The 19,761-nt window shown below is 41.1% G+C and overlaps 1 protein-coding gene across 6 annotated transcripts in view; it reads left to right on the top strand.

The window, feature by feature from the left end:
- Positions 1–19,107, top strand: part of ABCC5 (ATP binding cassette subfamily C member 5) — a 44,948-nt gene extending 25,841 nt beyond the window's left edge. For 5 of the 6 annotated variants that reach the window (XM_050307702.1, XM_050307701.1, XM_050307700.1 and 2 more), the window contains 19 exons: positions 877–948; positions 1,075–1,199; positions 1,814–1,886; positions 2,424–2,627; positions 3,273–3,416; positions 5,186–5,291; positions 5,964–6,148; positions 7,184–7,330; positions 7,667–7,796; positions 8,335–8,488; positions 8,612–8,740; positions 10,074–10,260; positions 11,554–11,643; positions 13,884–14,073; positions 14,758–14,917; positions 15,345–15,423; positions 15,953–16,066; positions 16,722–16,886; positions 17,566–19,107. In XM_050307702.1, the coding sequence (XP_050163659.1) occupies positions 877–948; positions 1,075–1,199; positions 1,814–1,886; positions 2,424–2,627; positions 3,273–3,416; positions 5,186–5,291; positions 5,964–6,148; positions 7,184–7,330; positions 7,667–7,796; positions 8,335–8,488; positions 8,612–8,740; positions 10,074–10,260; positions 11,554–11,643; positions 13,884–14,073; positions 14,758–14,917; positions 15,345–15,423; positions 15,953–16,066; positions 16,722–16,886; positions 17,566–17,667 (2,556 nt within the window). In that variant the 3' untranslated portion in view covers positions 17,668–19,107. Of the gene's footprint in view, positions 1–876; positions 949–1,074; positions 1,200–1,813; positions 1,887–2,423; positions 2,628–3,272; positions 3,417–5,185; positions 5,300–5,963; positions 6,149–7,183; positions 7,331–7,666; positions 7,797–8,334; positions 8,489–8,611; positions 8,741–10,073; positions 10,261–11,553; positions 11,644–13,883; positions 14,074–14,757; positions 14,918–15,344; positions 15,424–15,952; positions 16,067–16,721; positions 16,887–17,565 lie in introns of those variants that run through there. The other variant, XM_050307705.1, reaches the window with a different exon arrangement.
- Positions 19,108–19,761: the final 654 nt, after the last annotated feature.

Genomic DNA, 19,761 nt, shown 5'->3' with positions numbered 1-19,761 from the left:
GTAACATTTGAAGTTATTATTCCAAGATGGGTAAAAACATGTAAAATGTCAAAGAAAAAGCATTGAACTTAATACATAATAGAAGCTTTGCATTCTGGCAGTTGGATGTTGTAGTAATGGGATCCATACACTTATCAAGATGTTTATGGTTAGATTTCCTTTGGTAGTCATATGAATAGGTGGATAGTTCCAAATATTTTAAACTATTAAAAATCCCCATACTTTAAACTGTTGAGAAGAAGATAGTTTAAAAAATTGCTTCAAAAAGGAATACAGTTACTTGAAAACATGAAGGCTAGTGTTCTGTCAAAAGTTTGCTAACAAGGAGGCCAGCAACGTGTTCCACAAGTAGCTATAAAGTGGTTTTGTTCACTTTACCTTTTTAGATAAGGAACAAAACAGTTTTGGTGAATTAATTGTTTAATGTGGGTATCAACCTACCCATTTTATTGAAGAGAAATTCTTCAAAGCAACTGAATTCTGGCCTTTTCTTAGGAAATTGGATCTCATAGGCAAGGAGTTTTACTAGACCATGTATGTTAAATTCTGCTTTTCTTTCAGACTTTCCCTCTTTGTATCTTTCCTTACCACTCTCAAAAGCATCTTGATGCATTCTGTTCAGATGGGCCTTGTTGCTTTTGGTTGTTTGATTCCCTGGGCCTGTATCAGGCCTGGTAAGCTGTGGAGTTGATTTCGGTTTTATTTCACTGTGGGATAGTGCTATTTGAGAGTTAAAATGTTGACTCTTGCTTTTTTGTCTATTCTGTCCCCTTTCAGCTGTTATTAATGTCCCTCACAGGTACTAAAGGTAGTCCAGATTCTGAAAGAGATGGAAAGTGTAAGAAATGAGTACATTAATTTTTTTTTTCTGTCTAGGGAAAACTTGTTGGAATTTGTGGCAGTGTGGGGAGTGGAAAAACTTCACTTATCTCAGCAATTTTAGGACAGGTGAGAAATTCTGTTTTGACTAATTCTATTCTTTCCCATCTCCTATTTCACTTACTTGTGCTCTGTAGAATGAGGTCTACTCTAAACATGGACTAGCATAGTTTCACAGTTTATCTGTAATTGCAGATGACCCTGTTGGAGGGGAGCATTGCAGTAAGTGGAACATTTGCATACGTGGCCCAGCAGGCCTGGATTCTCAACGCCACACTTCGAGACAACATTCTTTTTGGCAAGGAATATGATGAAGAAAGGTTTGCCAGACTGTTTGCTGATTTTTGTGAGAGCTTAGTAATTCTTGGCCCAAGTGTGGGAAAAATATAATGGAGAGCACACTGCAGATAAAGCCTATATATCCTTCTGGAGTTTGCCTCTGCCTTAAGTCCCATTCAGGAGTCTGCTTCTCTTGCACGTGGCTGCTGTGGCTGGTGGCTGTCAGTGTGCCTGTCATGGCTCACCAGCACTGAGGCTGTACCCCATGCTGAGGTGCTGCCTGACCTCTGTTTTTAGCAGCTGCTGTGGAGCAGCACTGAAGTGGCAATTGCTCTTGCTGTCCTGGCCTTGCCCTCTTTAAACACAACTGCTGTTTGCAATGTATTGTCCTCTTCCATAGCCCTCCTCCAGTGAGGGCCTTTCCTGTGTCCTGTGCCAGCTATCCCTGCAAAGAAATTGTCTCCTTATCTTAACAATGCTTCTGAAGTAGATGGTTAATTATTATCCTTGGTTTCCTTCTGGGAATCCAAGGCAGATGATTTGGTTTAGGCTGTTGCAATATCTGCTAGTAGTGTACAAAGTGAGATAATGCTGTACTTGCTAAATAATTGGGGGGAAAAAACACGTTCTTACTATTTATCTGATTGTCCTTCAGATACAATACGGTGCTGAATGGTTGCTGTCTAAGGCCTGACCTAGCCATCCTTCCAAACGGTGACCTGACAGAGGTATGTTTTGCTTATACTAAGCTGACTGATGGATAAACAAGTTTTGGTTTGACAGACTAGACTGGGGTTGAGGGTATGTCAGTCTGGGTGCAAATGAGCTAAGCTGTTGAATGCCCCTTCTTGAGCTGGGCTTAATTATGCAGGCCCTGGAGTGCTGAGCATTGGGTAGTGTTTTTTGCTCAGATGTTGACAGTTCGAGTTTTTTATTGTGTTGTAAATTTAGCTGCCTTAATCAGGCCTATTGGAACTTGATTTAAAATAGCTAAAAAAAAGGCATGGCTATGTTAGTAAAAGAAAGGTAAAAGAAGCAGTAGTACTACCATGTTTCAAGCATATTAACCTTGATTTTGAACGTCTAACACATTTCACAAAGTGGACACATAAACTATATATATGTATTCATATATAGTGTTACAAAGGAATGGTTATGTGTATATATATATACATATTATGATCTGCTTCATTCTGGTCACCTCTTAAGCTCTGAGTGTCTGTGTTACTGTAGAGATAAAATAATGGGTGTGTGTCCCTTTGCAGATTGGTGAACGGGGTGCTAACCTGAGCGGAGGACAACGTCAGAGAATCAGTCTGGCTCGAGCCCTGTACAGTGACAGGGACATTTACATCCTTGATGATCCTCTTAGTGCCTTAGATGCTCACGTTGGAAATCACATTTTTAACAGTGCAATAAGGAAACACCTGAAGTCAAAGACAGTCCTTTTCATCACACATCAGCTTCAGGTACTGCATCACTCAATACCTCCTTTCTTGTGCTTTCTTGAAATGGTGTTTAATTGGTTGCCTTCATATTGGAAATTTCTGTGCCCTGACCTGTAACAGCATAACTCTCTCTATAGAATAGTTTGTATCTACAAATATGCACTGAGCACAGTCTAATTGTTTATCTGATATCTGTGCTGCTTGGTGTCTGACTGGGACTGGTAACTCTTGACTAAAGAAAATTCACCAGAGAAATAAATACCCTGTTCAAAACCACTTCTGCTATCTTGCTATAAATCTATTTCACCACATCAGAAAACATACAGATTTGATGTCAGAAAATCAGAATTGATGTATCCTGAGATTATTTTTTTTCCATCTTCTGTACTTAGAAATATCAGTATAGTCTATCAGTATTTGAAGTGTTAAGTATCCTGAATTGTGTTTACTACAAGAAGTTTGCTTTGTTAGAACGTAAACACTTTTTATATGTGTCATGTGAGCAATCGTGCTCTGGTCGGAGCAGGACCTTTGAGAATCAGGTGTCTGTTACATGGGAATAGGTGTTGTGTGCAAGTATTTATCTTGAGAAGGGAAGGATTGTGTGGGAGTGTTTGATTATCAGATGTAATGATAGAGACTTGTTCTTACTGCCATTTTCTCCAGTATCTTGTTGACTGTGATGAAGTGATCTTCATGAAAGAAGGCTGCATTACTGAGCGAGGAAGTCATGAGGAACTCATGAATTTAAATGGGGATTATGCAACTATTTTTAATAGCCTACAGCTGGGAGAAACACCACATATTGAGGTACTTGTTTGGTTGTCTTAAAGTGTTCTGAATGCTGACTGTTCTGATGAGATGAACCAAGTGATGTGGTTGGAAGACTGGAAAAGGGCTTCACACATGTGTTGATCTGACCAATAGATTTCCTATTGAATAATCTGTGCTTCATTAGCACTTTGTGTTTGCAGAAGCAGTTTGTTTTTAGGAAATGTGTACTAGAGAGGATTCTGCCAATGAGCTTATGAGTTGATCGTGAAAATAATGTAGTGTCTCCCCTGGTGATGCTCAGAGCAGGAAGCTTGTCTCTCTTATTGTACAACCCACTGCTTAATTTACCTCTAATTAGCACAGACCTCAAGCAACCTTTGTCTGAAAAAATTCTTACTGGCTTGTTACTACTTTTTCAATGGAGTGTGACTGAGGCACAGCAAAAGTGACACAACTTGTTGAAAATTAAATGTGACAGTATTTTGGAAATGTAACTTAAAATGCTGTTTTAAGGGGGTTTGAGAAAAAAAATTGTGGCTTGACACTACTACTGTTAAGAAAAAGGTCTGTAACTGCAAACTTGGATATGTGTCCAAGTATTTTAGTGTTTGAAAAAAATGTAAATCTAGAAAATAACAAGAACCCTTCAGTACAACAAGCATTTAAATTTTCAGCAATTTAGTTTTTCCTATCCTTCTCTTTGTTTCCTGAAGTTAATCTCTGGAGTAAAGAACTTTGTCTTTTGTTTCATAATAACTTACTTCTCTAAGTTTTGGGTGCATTTTCTTTTAGCAAGAAGAGATTAAAAGTAGATAAGCAGTTTATTTTTTAAGAGATAAGGGTCTCCTTATTCACAAGTTGCAGACATTTGCAGAAAGAAAAAAGGTTTCTGACAAGGAAGGATTGTGAGAATACAGATATAGAAGGTGCTTGATGAAACATTTTCCTGGTAGATGTTTGTGAAAGAAGGAAAAGGATATAATGCATTGCTCTGCATATCCTTAGAGGCATGAAGATTATAGTTCTACCCCTTTAAGGTTAATGCAATAACAGCTGAGAAGAGGTTCTTCAGTCTGCATGATTGGCTGACCTTCTGTGTCTCTCTGTAAACACTAGCTCATGGAAAGAGCATTAATTTGCATTCCCTATGGGATAAAAAGAAATGGATGATCAAGTTAGATTCTCTGTTGTTTGTGTGAGACGTTTTTTCTCACATAAAGTGTGAGAAGATGACCCTGGAGCTGGTGTGTGGAGAGTTTTGGTTAACATAGTCTGTCTCTGAATAGGTAGTGACTTCCATTTGTTAAAACGTGGCTGGCTTTAGAACAGTGCTTTTGTCTGTGCAGCTTAGTGTTTGGACGTTTGACTTTTGGAACATAAGTTAACTTGACTTTGTTCTTAGGAAAGGTCTCAAGAAATGTCTCTGAAGTACTAGGGTGTTTGGGGGGGAAAAAGCCTCTTAAAAAAATTGTCAGTTACTTTTAAAAGGATCAAGGGGATTGTATCTTTCTCTCAGTGGTGGGAATGTTATTCCTCTGCCATGCACACTCATAATGTCACTGATTCTGGGAATTAACCTTGCACACTCCTAGTACAGGTTGGTAGCAGTTCAGGTTGGTAGAGGAGGACAATGTAATCCACCAGAGATGGGACTCATCTGTAATAACAGCAAAGTTAATATCCTTCTTGACATTTCTGTTGAAAGCCTTTGTCCCTTGGAGGCAGCTTATTAGAAGTTTAGGTTCAGATATGAAAATGTCAAAGCAAATTACTTCGATATGTTTAATGTCCTTGTTTTCCTGCAGATTAATATAAAGAAGAACACAAACAATTCACTGAAAAGGCCCCAGGATAAAAGTACTAAAACAGGGTCTGTGAAGAAGGAGAAAGTTGTAAAGAAGGAAGAGGAGGGTAACTATGTAATCAAATTTCTGGCTGTAATTATTTTGTAATCTAGTAAGCTCAAAACATTTGCTTTGAAAGTGTATTGTGAAGGTTTTGAAAGCTGTCTTAATCCTTAGTCACTCAGCATGGTTGATAGGGCACAGGCAGTGGGCAAAGAGCATTCATTAACTCATTAAATTTGGGTGCCTGTACTATGTTTTTAAGTTCAGTCAGGCTGCTTCTGGTCAGATGCCACCAGCATGAAGGAGCTGGTTGCGTCCTGTTTCCCACACTGCCTCTCCCTCCTACAGGGCAATGTGTATAGCTTGGCACTCAGAGGCCTAGGTAGAACATGGCATTTATCTGTGAAGAATTGGAAGGTCTGACCTCTGCAGTTCTCTGTTTAATGTTAACTTTGAACTTCAGGGTTTAAAAAGCAATAGTGAGGCTGATACCAGCCTAACACTTAAGTCTGTGCTGATGATGCTTTTTCAGACGTACCATGACATAAATGGTTCTGCAGAGGAAATGGGGCTTTTTCAAAGACTGCTTGAACCATTGAGTTCTACATATTAAGTAAAATCTGTGTTTCTGACAGTAATTTGTACAGTTTGAAAGTTTACTAATTTTGTGTATGTTCTTAAATTTACGGTTTTATGGAACAGCTTTCTTTTCCTCACTCCCTCTGTTGTTTCATAGGCCAGTTGGTCCAGTTGGAAGAGAAAGGCAAAGGCTCTGTCCCCTGGTCTGTTTATGGTGTTTACATTCAGGCAGCTGGAGGCCCAATTGCATTCCTCATCATCATGGCACTGTTTGTGCTGAATGTGGGCAGCACAGCTTTTAGCAACTGGTGGCTGAGTTTCTGGATCAAGCAGGGCAGTGGAGTAAGTTAAATAGCTTTTCTACTCCTGTGTCTAATGGGCAAGGGGTTTGCTCAGCTAGACTAATCCCAAACAGTACTGTGAAACCAAATGGTGCTTCCTAATTTAAGCAAGTTCTCAGGCTCCCCAGGAGGTGATCTCACTAGGGATGTAATCTCCAAGAATAAGAAAGCTCAAGTAATAAGAAAGGTATAATAGCTCATGTGGTTTTATACTGCCCTCTTGTTCCTTGTCTTGGTTAGTCTAAGGAAAGGAAGTGAAAATGTGAAAGGGGCCAACGAGGTAATTTTAATGTTGTTTTTTTTGTTTGTTTGAGCATGATCTTACATGTAACAGGACAATCTTTTTAAATATGGCTTTAAGTCAAATGAGTTTGGGGAATTTCTTTGCAGATTCTGATGACCTGGAGTGGTTTGGGATTTTTCCCACTCTAAGGGCTTTGATTGCAAGTCTTGTTGCATTTAAATATAATTAAAAGACTTTTTTTAGTGGGGATGCAGAGAGCAAGCTAATAACCTCAGAGATTAAATAATGAAGTGCAGATGGCCAACAATATTAAAATAAGCAATGAGGTCCTTAAACATTCTCAAAGATTAAAAATAAAAAGAGAGAATGAGAATGCATGACAGTGTGACCTTAAGGAATTTACTACATGCTGGCAGAAAACAACAGTTTGAAGACTGAACCTATCCAAGGTGAATATTGCTGTGTAACGGGAGTGGTAGTATGCAAATATCTGGCGTTGTTCAGAAGAACACAAGAAATAAACATGAAATGAGAGGTTAGGAATCAAATGAAGTAGGTATTGTAGTATTTTGAAAGATATGGTAGGAAAAAGGCCAAGGGCTACAAATATGCAAGTCAAGTATCTCTGCCAGGGAAAAACTTCAGAAGTGTTCAAGGGTCACTGAAGTACTTTAAAGAAGAAATATCAAATATAGTGGAAGAGGACACGAGACAGTTAAATTCTACCACATGTAATGTGTACATGCTTAGTCCTTGACTCAACTAACCACTGAAACCTTGATTTTTTTGCAGAACACCACTGTGACTTTGGGGAATGAAACTGTCATAAGCAACAGTATGAAAGATAACCCTCACATGCATTACTATGCTGGCATCTATGCTCTGTCTATGGCAGTTATGTTGATCCTGAAAGCTGTTCGTGGTGTGGTCTTTGTAAAGGTACGTGCCAGTGCTGGTTTTATTATCCCCCATTCCTTCTGCTCCTGTGTATTGCTGTCACTGTGGTTCTTTGGTCATCTCCCAAGAGAGACTTTTGAACCAGAAGTCAGTCGTGGTTTGTGATGTTTCTGTGTCACCTCTTGGGGCTGCACCATGCTTTCTGCTAAACTTCTGCCCAAATTAAGAGCTTCCTTCTGCTGTTTGGAAGCCCGGAAGGCAATAAAAACCCCTTATGGTTGGACAGAGAAACTGAGCAGAATGTTTTTGCAGCCAGAGGAGATGCAGTGACAGGAATGCAAACACCCCATTATAACACTGTGATGTCTGCACTGTCAGGGAACTCTCAGAGCATCCTCAAGGCTCCATGACGAGCTTTTCCGACGGATTCTTCGTAGCCCCATGAAGTTCTTTGACACTACACCCACTGGAAGGATTCTCAACAGGTTTTCCAAAGACATGGATGAAGGTATCTCTTACTGTGTGTGCTGTAAATTCCTCATTCAGACCTCCCAGTTAATTCCTGTCTCAGTCTCTTGCTGTTGGGGTGATCATACCCTATAGCAGATGTGTACTTGTAATAGACAAAGCTGGAATTGGGATGTGCCTGGGTTATGATTATAGAAGGCAGCTGATGTTTCAGGTCTGTCCCTTCTCTTACAAAGAAGAAAATGTGCAGCTGCTGTTGTACCTACAGGCTGCACACGGGCTCTTAGCAGTTAATGCAGGGGTGACCTAAAACATCAGGGTGAGGCTGATGTGCAGCAGTGGTGGTAATTAGGTCAGAGTTCCATCAGTGCTACTTCTGCAAATGGGAATAATTGGAAAGACTACCAGCAGCTCACAGGGTAAAAGCACCCCAGTGAAAATGTACATTTTTAATTTGAATAAGCCATGAAATCACTGTCCTTGTCAATGATGATGTACAGCTGGACTGAATTGCTTTATCTAGGTCGTTTTAGCTTTCTGTACTCAAGATCTTCCTCTCTTCCCTCCATCTTTTCCAGTTGATGTCCGTTTGCCGTTTCAAGCGGAAATGTTCATCCAGAATGTTATCCTTGTGTTCTTCTGTGTGGGGGTGATTTCTGGGGTTTTCCCCTGGTTCCTGGTGGCAGTGGGGCCCCTCATTGTCCTGTTCACAGTTCTGCATGTTGTGTCTAGGTAAGTGCATCAGCTGCTTTGAATGAAAATACAGATACTTTGACCTTCAAGTACCTGTGCAGCAAGGTAGTGGTTGGCATATGGTGGTTTTACATGGTGCTTAAAGTGCTTCTTTCCTTCCAGAGTCTTTATTCGGGAGCTCAAGCGTCTGGACAACATCACACAGTCTCCATTCCTGTCTCACATTACATCTAGCATTCAGGGTCTCTCCACAATCCATGCCTACCACAAAGGGCAGGAATTTCTGCACAGGTCAGTCTAGATATCCATCTGAGAGGGGTGGAGCACAAAGCAGGGTGCAACAGGTTGGCATTCAGAAAGATTTATTAATGGGGTCTGTAGCTGATGGCATCATTGGTTCTGAGAGTGAAAGTTACTTTTCTGGGAAAAAATGAGGGAGAACAAGAAGGGAAAACTTGCCAGTAGCCAAGTGAGAAGAACAGTGGTGGGGTCCCAGGTGAATACCCTCCTTTGGAGTTCTCTGCAGTGGAGCAGGTGGCCATGGTAATGGAGAGGACAACTTTTTGACCATGCTTTTTCCTTACTACTAGTATGTGCTTTTCATCAGGTCCTGCTCATATGTTCTGTGGGCTGTTTTCCCTTGTGATGTTATTGGCATTACCTAAGGCATGCTAACCAAACCTCAGTGGGAGTATTGATGAGCTGTCTCTGTGCACATGTGTAATTGGAGAGTATTTATCAATTGTTTCAGTGATCTGTGGCCACCTTGTGCTCTGTGCTTGGTTTTCTCCAGTATAAACTAAAATTTTCAAAACAAATGTTAGTGAGGGAAAGCAAAACATTTCTCGCAAAAGTGGTAGTTGCTTCCCATGAGAACCTGCTGTAACAGTATCAGGGTTTTGCAGGTGCAAAGTCGTGAGACCAGTAGCGTGGGAGTGCAGGGAGAATTGCCACAGAAGCTCTGGAAAGGCACTGCTACACCAGCTTAGATGAAAGGTTGTAGAGGTGCAAATAGCAATCCCTTGGCATTGCTGGTTGCTTGAGCACTAAGGCACTGCACACATGTGCAACAGGGATTGAGTTGGATGATCAGAAAATCTATTTACTGGCTTTGTGAATCTCTTAAGAGTCCCTCCTTAAATATACTTTCTCAGCTCTGCAGTGTCAGGGTTGTAAATTAAGGTGCTGTTGATGTGTTTTAGTGTCACCAGTTCTATCAAGACTTTATTTTTATACTTGTGTGTAAAATAACACATATTCTGAAGCATGGCTTCTGTTAACCGTGGAGTAATTTGTAGCTGATCTGTAGCCTTCTGAAAGGTCTTGCATAGGTGAAGTTGTGGTGAAAGCACATGTGATGTCCTTGATTTTGATTCACCCTGGTGTAATTTATTGTTACACCGAGAGACTTGGTGATGTGACTTTTGAGAGTTGGAGCTAAATCCATATCTGACAATTCTCAGGGAAGTTTGCAAACCCTGCTTTCATGGTCTAGTTTGAGACTTTGTCAATGATGAGCCTTCCTATCCTGAATTCTGATACTGGAGCAGGGGTTTAAGTAGCTCTGCTGTTTGTAGAACACCAGGTTCATGGAGTCTGCTAACATTTCCTGTATATGTTTCAGATACCAGGAGCTCCTGGATGACAATCAGGCACCGTTTTACCTGTTCAGCTGTGCGATGCGCTGGCTGGCTGTGAGGCTGGACATTATCAGCATTGCTCTTATCACAACCACTGGCCTTATGATTGTCTTGATGCATGGCCAGATCCCTCCTGCCTATGCTGGGCTGGCTATCTCATATGCTGTGCAGGTGAGTGTGTCCACATACTATAATATTTAATTTCTCATTTAATGTAGGTATTGCTAAAAGGTAAAAGAAACACATAATTTAAAACTTTCCTTAATGCACTAGAATGGGAAAATATACTGTTATCTCTTTGGGTAAAGCAAGGGAAAGCAATTCAGAGTCGTGACCTTTAGCAGTCAAATTACAAATTCTGAGAAGCCTATGTGATTAAGATTTTTGTGCTGGGAAGCAGCTTCTTTTGAAGTAAAGAAGTAGAAACTGTTTGAGGCATATGCTGAAAATTGCAGTTTTCTTGGATATTTCCAGAGATATGATTGATGGTACATCAGACATGTGCCAAACTAGTATCTTAATGTATTGCCTGCAGTGTGTTCTCACAGCAAACAGCATTCAGCGCTGAGTCAGAGAGGCTGCAGGCTTGGAGTGCTGGTGTTGGACCTGCTGTTTGGCCTCTTCTGCCTCCTCGTGGTAGTGAGGGGAAATTAAAAAGCCTAGATGGCTCATACTTAAAGCTGTTGCTCTTGGGAAATGTTTCTAAGCTGCTGGTTTCTCAAGTGATTCATAAATTATGGTTATTCTAAAATCAACTGTTAATTTAACTTGCCTTGAACACCTTAGTTATATGGTACCCAGTGCCAAGAGTACTTGTATCAAATATCACAGAATCATTTTGGTTGGAAAAGACCTCTAAGATCATTGAGTCCAACCATTACCCCAGCACTGCCAACCCACCACTGAACCATGTCCCCAGGTGCCACATCTACACATCTTTTAAGTAACTCCAGGGATGGTGGAGTCCACCACTTCTCTGGGTGGCCTGTTCAGTGCTTGACAACCCTTTCAGTAAAGAAATGTTTCCTAATATCCAGTCTAAACATCTCCTGGCACAACTTGAGGCCATTTCCTCTTGCCTTATTCCTTCTTACTTGGGAGAAGAGACCAACCCCCACCTGGCCATAACCTCCTTTCAGGTGGTGGCAGAGAGTGAGAAGGTCCTCCCTGAACCTTCTTTTCTTCACCCCCAGCTCCCTCAGCCACTCCTCACAGGTTTTGTGCTCCAGTCCTGTCACCAGCTCCATTGCCCTTCTCTGGACATGCTCCAGCACCCCAGTGTCTGTTCTGTAGTGAGGGGCCCAAAACTGAACTCGGGATTTGAGGTGTGGTGTCACCAGTGCTGAGTACAAGGGGATGGTCACTGCCCTGGTCCTGCTGGTTGCACTATGCAGTAGGTTCATCTTTCAATTCAATAATAAATCACAGCTCTCTAAAAATTTTTGTTTTCTTTCATTCCTTCAGCTGACAGGCTTATTCCAGTTTACAGTCAGACTTGCTTCAGAGACAGAAGCTCGCTTCACCTCGGTGGAGAGGATTGACCACTATATCAAGGTAGGGCTGTAATGTGTTCAACTGCCTGTTGTGAAATCTCTTGTTGCTTGTTACGTTACCATAATCTGCCTTAGTACAGAATGTGTGCTTCTGATCTCAAAAGGGCACTAATGCTTGTGCTGTAATACTGTAGAGTTTGCTTTATGAAGCACATATATAAGCACTGGTGGGATGAATGGCCCAAGAGCTTACAGGTGTCACTGGAGTTACATAGTGATATTGAAAGTTTTCTGGTGCTCTCAGTAAAGAGTGGAGTGTGTGAAAGGGGCAACTGGGGATTCAGTACAATGTTTTACAGCAAAAGGATGGTCTTCTGGCATCCGTCATTCCAAACCTAACGGAACTTCTTTATTTAAACACAGATAACTGCTACTCTTATGTACATGTAATTCTGCTTCATCCTGATAAGCCTACTACTTTTTCCACAACTGTCTTACGTAGCATATTTCTGTATGCTTGAAAAGTCAAGGAATTGTTCTTGTTGGAAATGTGCTCAGCTAAACATGAGAAGTATGCCAAGCTAAATGCTTAGCAAGCTGTTCTGATTATCTGTGACTCTTTCTTTGTAACTAGGATTTGTGTGTGCAGAACCGGGCATAGGTCAGTGGGGAAAGCGTAGCCAGGAGAAAGCCTTCTACTGGGTCTGGTCTGTGAGGTGAAAGGCTTTGTCACTGAATGTTCACTGTAAACTTCAGAGGGAGATATCTCCATCTGTTTGGTAAATCTGGGCTATGTAGTACTTGATATTTGTAGAATTTTTGTAGCCTATAGATTTAACTACAGACATAAAAAACCCCACTGCCCACTCCCCCAGTTAAACATATAAATCTTCTTGTGGCATCTAAGTAGAAAATTTCTGTGTATGGAAGACGTGGTGACCACACAAGTTGACAACTGTGGCAAATATTGCCTGTTATCTCCCACTGGGCTGGGCTGGGTCAGGCCTTAAGTGGCAAAACCTACAGTTGTAGGTTGTTTGGGGTTTTTTAAAGTTATGTTTTATGTCTATCATTTTATATCAATGTTAGGGCAACACTATCTGTGGCTTTTATTATTTGGATCTCTAGACAGCCATTTTATTATGAAACTATAAAACTAGTTTGAAGCTGAAGTGAAGGGGTGGGTGAGCAGTGGAACACTGTGCAGGTCCTGGGTCTTACCAAGGCCCAGGGTTGGCTTTTTTCAATGAGGGTTTGAGGTGCTGTTATGGACTAAGCTCAAGGAATTGGAGCACTATTGTAGCAGATGGCTGTTTTTCTCAAACCCCTGGGGTACAATTAATCTGCCTCTAATTAGATGCTGCAGATGTCTATGAACAGTCCTTGTTGGATCTCTCAGTGGTCAGTGTAGGAAATGGGTATCTCCAGAGGGCAATTTATTACCGGTTCTAAGTATTTATATTAGAATGAGAAAAATCACACTCCAGAAATGCTATTTTATAGCATTTGTAGAGATCTCTCTTTTGTAGAGACTATAAAGGAGTCATCAGGGCCTGGTTCGTTTGGAGGTTTTACTTTGTAAGTTATTCAAGGTGAATCCCACGACTTGATTTCTGCCATTCTTTGAGGCTGCTTGTGCCAAATATGGGGAATTGACCTTGGCTTCACACTAAACATGCTATAAGGGCTTGTGTTTGGCTTTCAGTGCTTCTATTTTTCTTCTGTGTAATTGGTGAACTGCTCAGTGAGGGACCTATTAGGGGGCAGAGTAAAATAGCAAAAGTGAGCAAGCTGGAAGGGGGTGACTGACTCAGTGATTTAATAGGACAGGGGAACATGAGGAGGTGAAGGAAAAGGGTGACATTTGTATTGTATGTCACTTGGGCGTTCTCTTCTGTGTCAGGATCAACAGAGGTGACGCAGGCACAGCACAGCAAATGAGGCATTGAAATGCAGCAGATTTTGCATCCAGTGTTCGGAGGGACACAAAACTCAATAGGATTGTGGTGATAAATAATAAGCATAAAATACATTTTGAATTCCACTGATGAAAGAGATTGTATAAAAGGACTGATGTCACTATTGAGGCAACAGGAGGGGAATAACAGTGTGGTCAGTGTAACACAGCAAACTCCTGATCCACTGGGCCCACATTCAACCACACAGCTCATCATGAAACTGCTATAAACTGATCTGGGCTGAGTCTGCAGGGAGGAATTGCTGAAGGCTGGAGATGATAATTTTCCTTTCTGGTGGTTTGTTCACTGGAAACTGAATTTCTCTATTTTTTTTTTTTTTAAGACACTTTCCCTGGAAGCTCCTGCTCGAATTAAGAGTAAAGCTCCTCCTCTGGACTGGCCACAGGAAGGTGAAGTTGTTTTTGAAAATGCAGAGATGCGGTACCGAGAGAACCTCCCTCTAGTACTTAAAAAAGTGTCCTTTACCATCAAACCGAAGGAAAAGATTGGCATTGTGGGAAGGACAGGCTCAGGTAAGGAAAAACACTCAGCAGAGTTAAATTACTACTTTAAAAGAATATGTCAGTCATATGTCTCCTGTGTTTGAATAAACTGTTGGTTGCACAGCACTGGTCCAGCAGTCTCAGTGGTGGATTCTGTTCATGTGCATACATAAGCAAGATGCTTGTAAACAATAGCAAAAATAAGTTATCATTTAAAGCAGAGTGATATCCTACTATGCTTGAGCCAGTATATTCATTATGTTTAACTCTCCAAGCTACTTAGCAGCACAGAATGTAACTACAACATGTTCATGCACCTTATTTGACTGTCTTGGAAGATTTTTGTGCTGATGCTGCATCCAGGTTTGGCTCCAAACTATCTTGGAAGTCTGTACTGTGAAGAATCAAAACCTCTGTTTGTGAGATGACTTAAATCAACTCCAAAATGTAGATTCAAAATAAGTGATTAATAATGCTGTGTTGGGTTCACATGGCAAGGTTTTGGCAGTGAGAGTGGGGTGGCTTCTGTGAGGAGAGATTAGAAGCTGCCCCTACAATTGCTTACCAGTTTAAACCCTGGGTTTGCTTGCCAGGACTTTATGGTAGTGTAAAATACTTTTCTTACATATGGACAGCATTTAAAAATCTTTTTCATATGAAAACTGCTATGACTCTGTATAAACAGCAGTGTTGTTTTTCCTGTCTCCTTTTTAGGGAAGTCTTCCCTTGGAATGGCACTCTTTCGTCTTGTTGAACTGTCTGGAGGCTGCATTAAAATTGATGGAGTGAAAATAAATGACATTGGTTTGGCAGATCTTCGCAGCAAACTCTCCATAATCCCTCAGGAACCTGTGCTGTTCAGTGGCACTGTGAGGTTGGTCAAACTGTAAGAAGGCAAGAAGGACTGAGCAATCTATCAGCTTATACCTGAACTCAAATAAGTGCCTGTTGAGGTGGTAGCTCTCAGGCATCCTAGCCTCTGCTCTGCTTTTGAAACAAAAAAAAATCAGAGCTAAATGATTTTAACTGGCCCAGTTCAGCACTGTGTGTGATCATCGTCTCTGCAAGTCTTGCTCTCCCTTTATATTTGGTTGAAGTTTTTCTATCTTTGTCTTCCGTCTCTACTCTTGTTCTTTGTCTCTTGTAACGCCAGTGTGCTGGGAACATCTGATTTCCTTGGCAAGGAAATTCTGCCATTGGAAGGCTAGATGTGAATCATCTGTCTGGATGAATTAGCATGCTGCTGGTTTGCCATTGATTGCTGAGTTAAAATTCTGGTTGTTTTCTGCTTCCCCTTCCAGATCAAACTTGGATCCTTTCAATCAGTACAGTGAGGAACAAATCTGGGCTGCTTTGGAAAGGACTCATATGAAGGAGTGTGTAAGTATCATGTGCCCTGTGAGATACGTGTTTGTATTTGGCTTCCAAACCAACATATTCTGCTGGTAGCTATTTTAGATAAAGCTTTTTTCATTTTTTTTCCCCCACTATTTTATCAGACTGATGTGTTGGGTTTTTTTTTGAGAACATGCCATATTCTGTGTGTAGTCTTTTTAGTCAACAGCATAGCAGAGTGCTGCTTCGTCACAGGGATTCTTAAGTTGTTAAAACATTTCCAGTGATATTTTTACACTTTAAATGATATTTTTCTGTATGTGCCTTAGGTGTGTATTCTGCACTTACATTTGTGAGTGTGCATGTCACATGTGCACATTTATACTGAACTTAAAACCTGCCTTTCTTGTAAGTCAAGTGGCACATATGGCTATGGAACACAGGCTGCAGGAATTCCTGCAGGAACTAAGTTTACGCTCTTCTCTTGATGACAGAGATTATCAGGAGATCTGTATTTGTTTATAAGATTTTGTGCAATGCTCTAAGATTTTTTTACCTGTTCCTTCCCCCACAGGTTGCACAGCTGCCTATGAAACTTGATTCAGAAGTGATGGAAAATGGGGAAAACTTTTCTGTTGGAGAGAGACAGTTACTGTGCATAGCTAGAGCTCTACTGCGTCGCTGCAAGGTGAGTACAACAATGAGAGAAACAGCTGGAGACATCAAAGTGATAGGAATGAACAAGCCTTTTTTGTGCCAGATTCTCAGAGGAATCACACCAATGATTGTTGCAACCCAGCGAGGTGTAGGGTTAGAACAACTAGGAAGGCATCTGTAGCCAGCTGTGAGCTCCTTGTAATGTCCTGCCATTGGAAAGGCACTGCTTGCCAGTGTTAACAATAGTGTGTCAGGCTGGCCTAATCATTTATTCAGTGTCCTGTTAGTGGTGAGCATCAGATTCTTTCTTTCTCCACCCTTTTTGTGAGTGCGAGACAAGTTTTTTTCCATCTGTGTGGTATTCCACTAAAATGTGATCTACAAACGGAATTTGGGGTCATGCTGTGCCAGCAAAGTGAAAGGTTTTGCAGGGATGGAAGCAAACAATGATTACAGTGAGAAAGATAGATAAAAGCAAGTGTGATCTATAGAGTAATTTTGAAGGCAATTACATGAAGAAAACTGAAAGGGTGTTTGTGAAAATTACCTTTGTGACCACAACTCTGTAGGGATTGCCAGTTATGACAACTCTTGGCCATGGCAATTCTGCCCACTCTACGTATTTTTATGTTTAGGGAGGGAAAGTGTGACTGTGAGTAACAGCCAGGATTCTGTGCTGCTTTCAGATATTGATCCTGGATGAAGCAACAGCTGCTATGGACACAGAGACAGACCTACTGATTCAGGAGACCATCAGAGAGGCGTTTGCAGACTGCACTATGTTAACAATTGCTCATCGCCTGCACACGGTACTGGGCTGCGATCGGATCATGGTGCTGACACAAGGACAGGTGAGCAGGAAGGCTTCTGTGGCTGCAGCCCCTGTTGCCTGGTGATGTCGTGTGTGCAGGCTGAACTGGGGCAACAGCTAGCATTACAGGGTGGGAAAACCTCTCCAACACAATCAGTTGCTATTGATTGTGACAAGATCGAAGAGGGCAAAATATCTTTTACACTCCAAGAAGGTATCATAGAGTAACAGTCTGTCTTTAAAAGTGTTTTCTAAACTCCAGTTGTTTGTTATTATCCATTTCAGAATTAACCTACATCTCTGGGGCTCAGTGGTGGTTCCCCATTACTTTCATAAAGCCTTGTGCCATCAAGCAAGTCTATGACAGATACTTAACCTATTTTCAGGCTTCCATTTGGGAACTATGAACAGTTAAATTAAGTGCATGAATAGTGGGCAAGACTCTTAAAGGTAGAGAAGGCAAAAGCCTGTAGAATCTGCCTCTGCCAGAGGCACCAGGGGTTGCTTCCTGTGGATTAGTTCCAATGTTTGAGCCGGTCCAAAGCATTCCAGGTTACAGTATGTATCCATAAACACACATACTTTCACTGCCTGTTGTCTAATCTAAAGATGAATGCTGTGTTTTTGATTTGTACTACCATGTCACAAGTCCAAGAGGTAGGAATCCATTTTCTACTGGATTTTACTGACATACTTTACTTGCCTTGTTTTGCTTTTAGGTAGTGGAATTTGACACGCCGTCTGCCCTTCTGGCCAACGAGAACTCGCGCTTCTACGCTATGTTTGCTGCTGCAGAGAACAAGGTTGCTGTCAAGGGCTAAAATTCAGGGCAAAGTCACTTTAATTTTGGAGAGCGACACTCCCTGCCTGTGGCAGGCCAGCTCTTCGTCCTCCTCCTTCTCCTCCAAGCAGATTATTGCCTTTTCATCTTTTAATTTTTAGCACAATGTGTCAAGCCAGAGAGTTTTTAAAACCATGTCGGAAGAACTCTTCATGTTTTTATTATTGTATTTATTCCATATTACTAATTTTTTGTTATTAAATGCACTCTACAAATGGCTCAGGGAGCCATAGTTATAAATGTATCAGAGGCCTATAATGAAGCTTTATACATGTAGCTATATCTATACATATTCTGTATATAGCCTATATTTACAGTGGAAATGTAAGCTGTTTATTTTATATTAAAATAAGCACTGTGTTAATAGCAGTGCATATTCTTTTCTATCATTTTTGTACAGTTTATGGTACCAGAGATCTGGCTTTGTTATCGGACTGTATCAGACACCGTTTTGTCTTTTACAGTTCGCCTTTTCCTAGTGCCAGATTTTCTCTGTGTCTGAGTGGAAGTGAAGCTTTGCAATAGTGTCCTTTATTGTCACATCTTTGTCTAGCGCAGCAGAGAAGAGCTCTGTGGTGTAACTATTGCATTGTAATTTATCAAAGCTATTTGGAGCATCGCTATTGTTCACCACGGCAGCAGCTGCTGCTTCCCATGATGCTTTTCCAAAGCAGGGTTTTTAGTGATCCGAGTGGAGAACCACTCCTGGGTCACGTTAAGGCCTTGTATTTTCTCAGTGTCCTGACACAGTATTTCTTACTGTATCAGCAGAGTTTATTTTAATGCAAGCAAGCCCAAGCTCTTCCTGCTTCGCTGATCTAACACAACCAAAATCTAACTGTTCGTGGAATGATCTGTAACAAATTAATCATAAGGTTCAAATCATGCCCTGTGTGCTAGCAGGAAAGCCTTTCTAGAGTTGCTTCAGCTGACTGACTCCTTTACCCTGAAGCTGCTAACACTCCTCAGAGGTTTAGGTTGGCTTTCACTGGCATGGGTAACACTAACTCTTTGTTCTGCTCACTTATACTAAGATTAAACAACATCAAAATTTCCTGTTCCTTTATTGCACACTTGTTAAGGAAGCAGTCCTCGACCCCACATCTTCTGGAACCTTAAACAGGTTCCTGTTGATCAGGATGTAACACTGGTGTAGGACATGGTTTTCTTACTGTAAATGACCTACCTCAGGTTACTGGGTCCTGCGTAGTGCGTTGCCATGATCACTGTACACCATCCCCATTTTTGGGACCTGTGGCCCAGGGGGACACGGTCGCTCCTATAATAGCCGTGACTTATTGAATGGTCAGCGTTGCATGTCTTTGTCAACTTGGACATTTTGTAGCCTTAGCATGTTTGCAAAATGTCTCATTGAGGCAGAAATCTGAAAAGTAAATAAAACTATTTTGGGTTTTGTAAATTTTATTGGCTTAAGTGGTTTGCTTTTAACACGTGAATGATTTCTCACCTTTTTGAACCCTGGGGGACAGGTTTGCAGGCTGTTTTTTGTTGGTTTGTTTTGGTGTTGTTTTTTTTTCTGGTCATACACCATGGTTTGATCTTACTTCAGAGTAGAGTTGTTTCTTTAAAAGTGTAGTGGGTGATTTTTCTGCCCTCCAGCGTGAGAATGGCTTGCAATACTTGTATGTTGAGCAGTAAAGGGAGTAATAACGTATAGTGCAAGTTTTTTAGGCCAAGTAGAAGGACTGAGGTCAGATGGAATCAGAATCCTTCTTGGGCTCAGGTTTTCTATTTTCTTTACTTGCAAATGGTACTGTTTATAGCGTCACATTTCTGCAAAGTCACAGTAACAAGCATTTCTACGTACCAATACCACAAGCAAATTGTGGCTTTAACAGAGTTTGGAACGTAGCTTGAAGACAGCACAAAAAGCATAATTTGTTGTGATTGTTCCTAACTCTTGTCCTAAGCAAGAATTAACTGGCACAGACCTTACCCTGCTCACAGTTTACCCCATGAACTTCAGGATTTCCCTTGAAGGAAATGGGCTAATGTACTTAGTTCCTGAGTGCTGATGGTGTCAGTGTGTGGCTTCGTTTTGCAGCTAAGGCTG

Source organism: Myiozetetes cayanensis, unplaced genomic scaffold, assembly GCF_022539395.1.
Source record: "Myiozetetes cayanensis isolate MyiCay16 unplaced genomic scaffold, myiCay2020 scf13, whole genome shotgun sequence".
In the NCBI taxonomy this organism is placed as follows: domain Eukaryota; kingdom Metazoa; phylum Chordata; class Aves; order Passeriformes; family Tyrannidae; genus Myiozetetes; species Myiozetetes cayanensis.
Note: the sequence above shows the minus strand (reverse complement) of the source record. Positions and strands in the feature narration are given on the sequence as shown.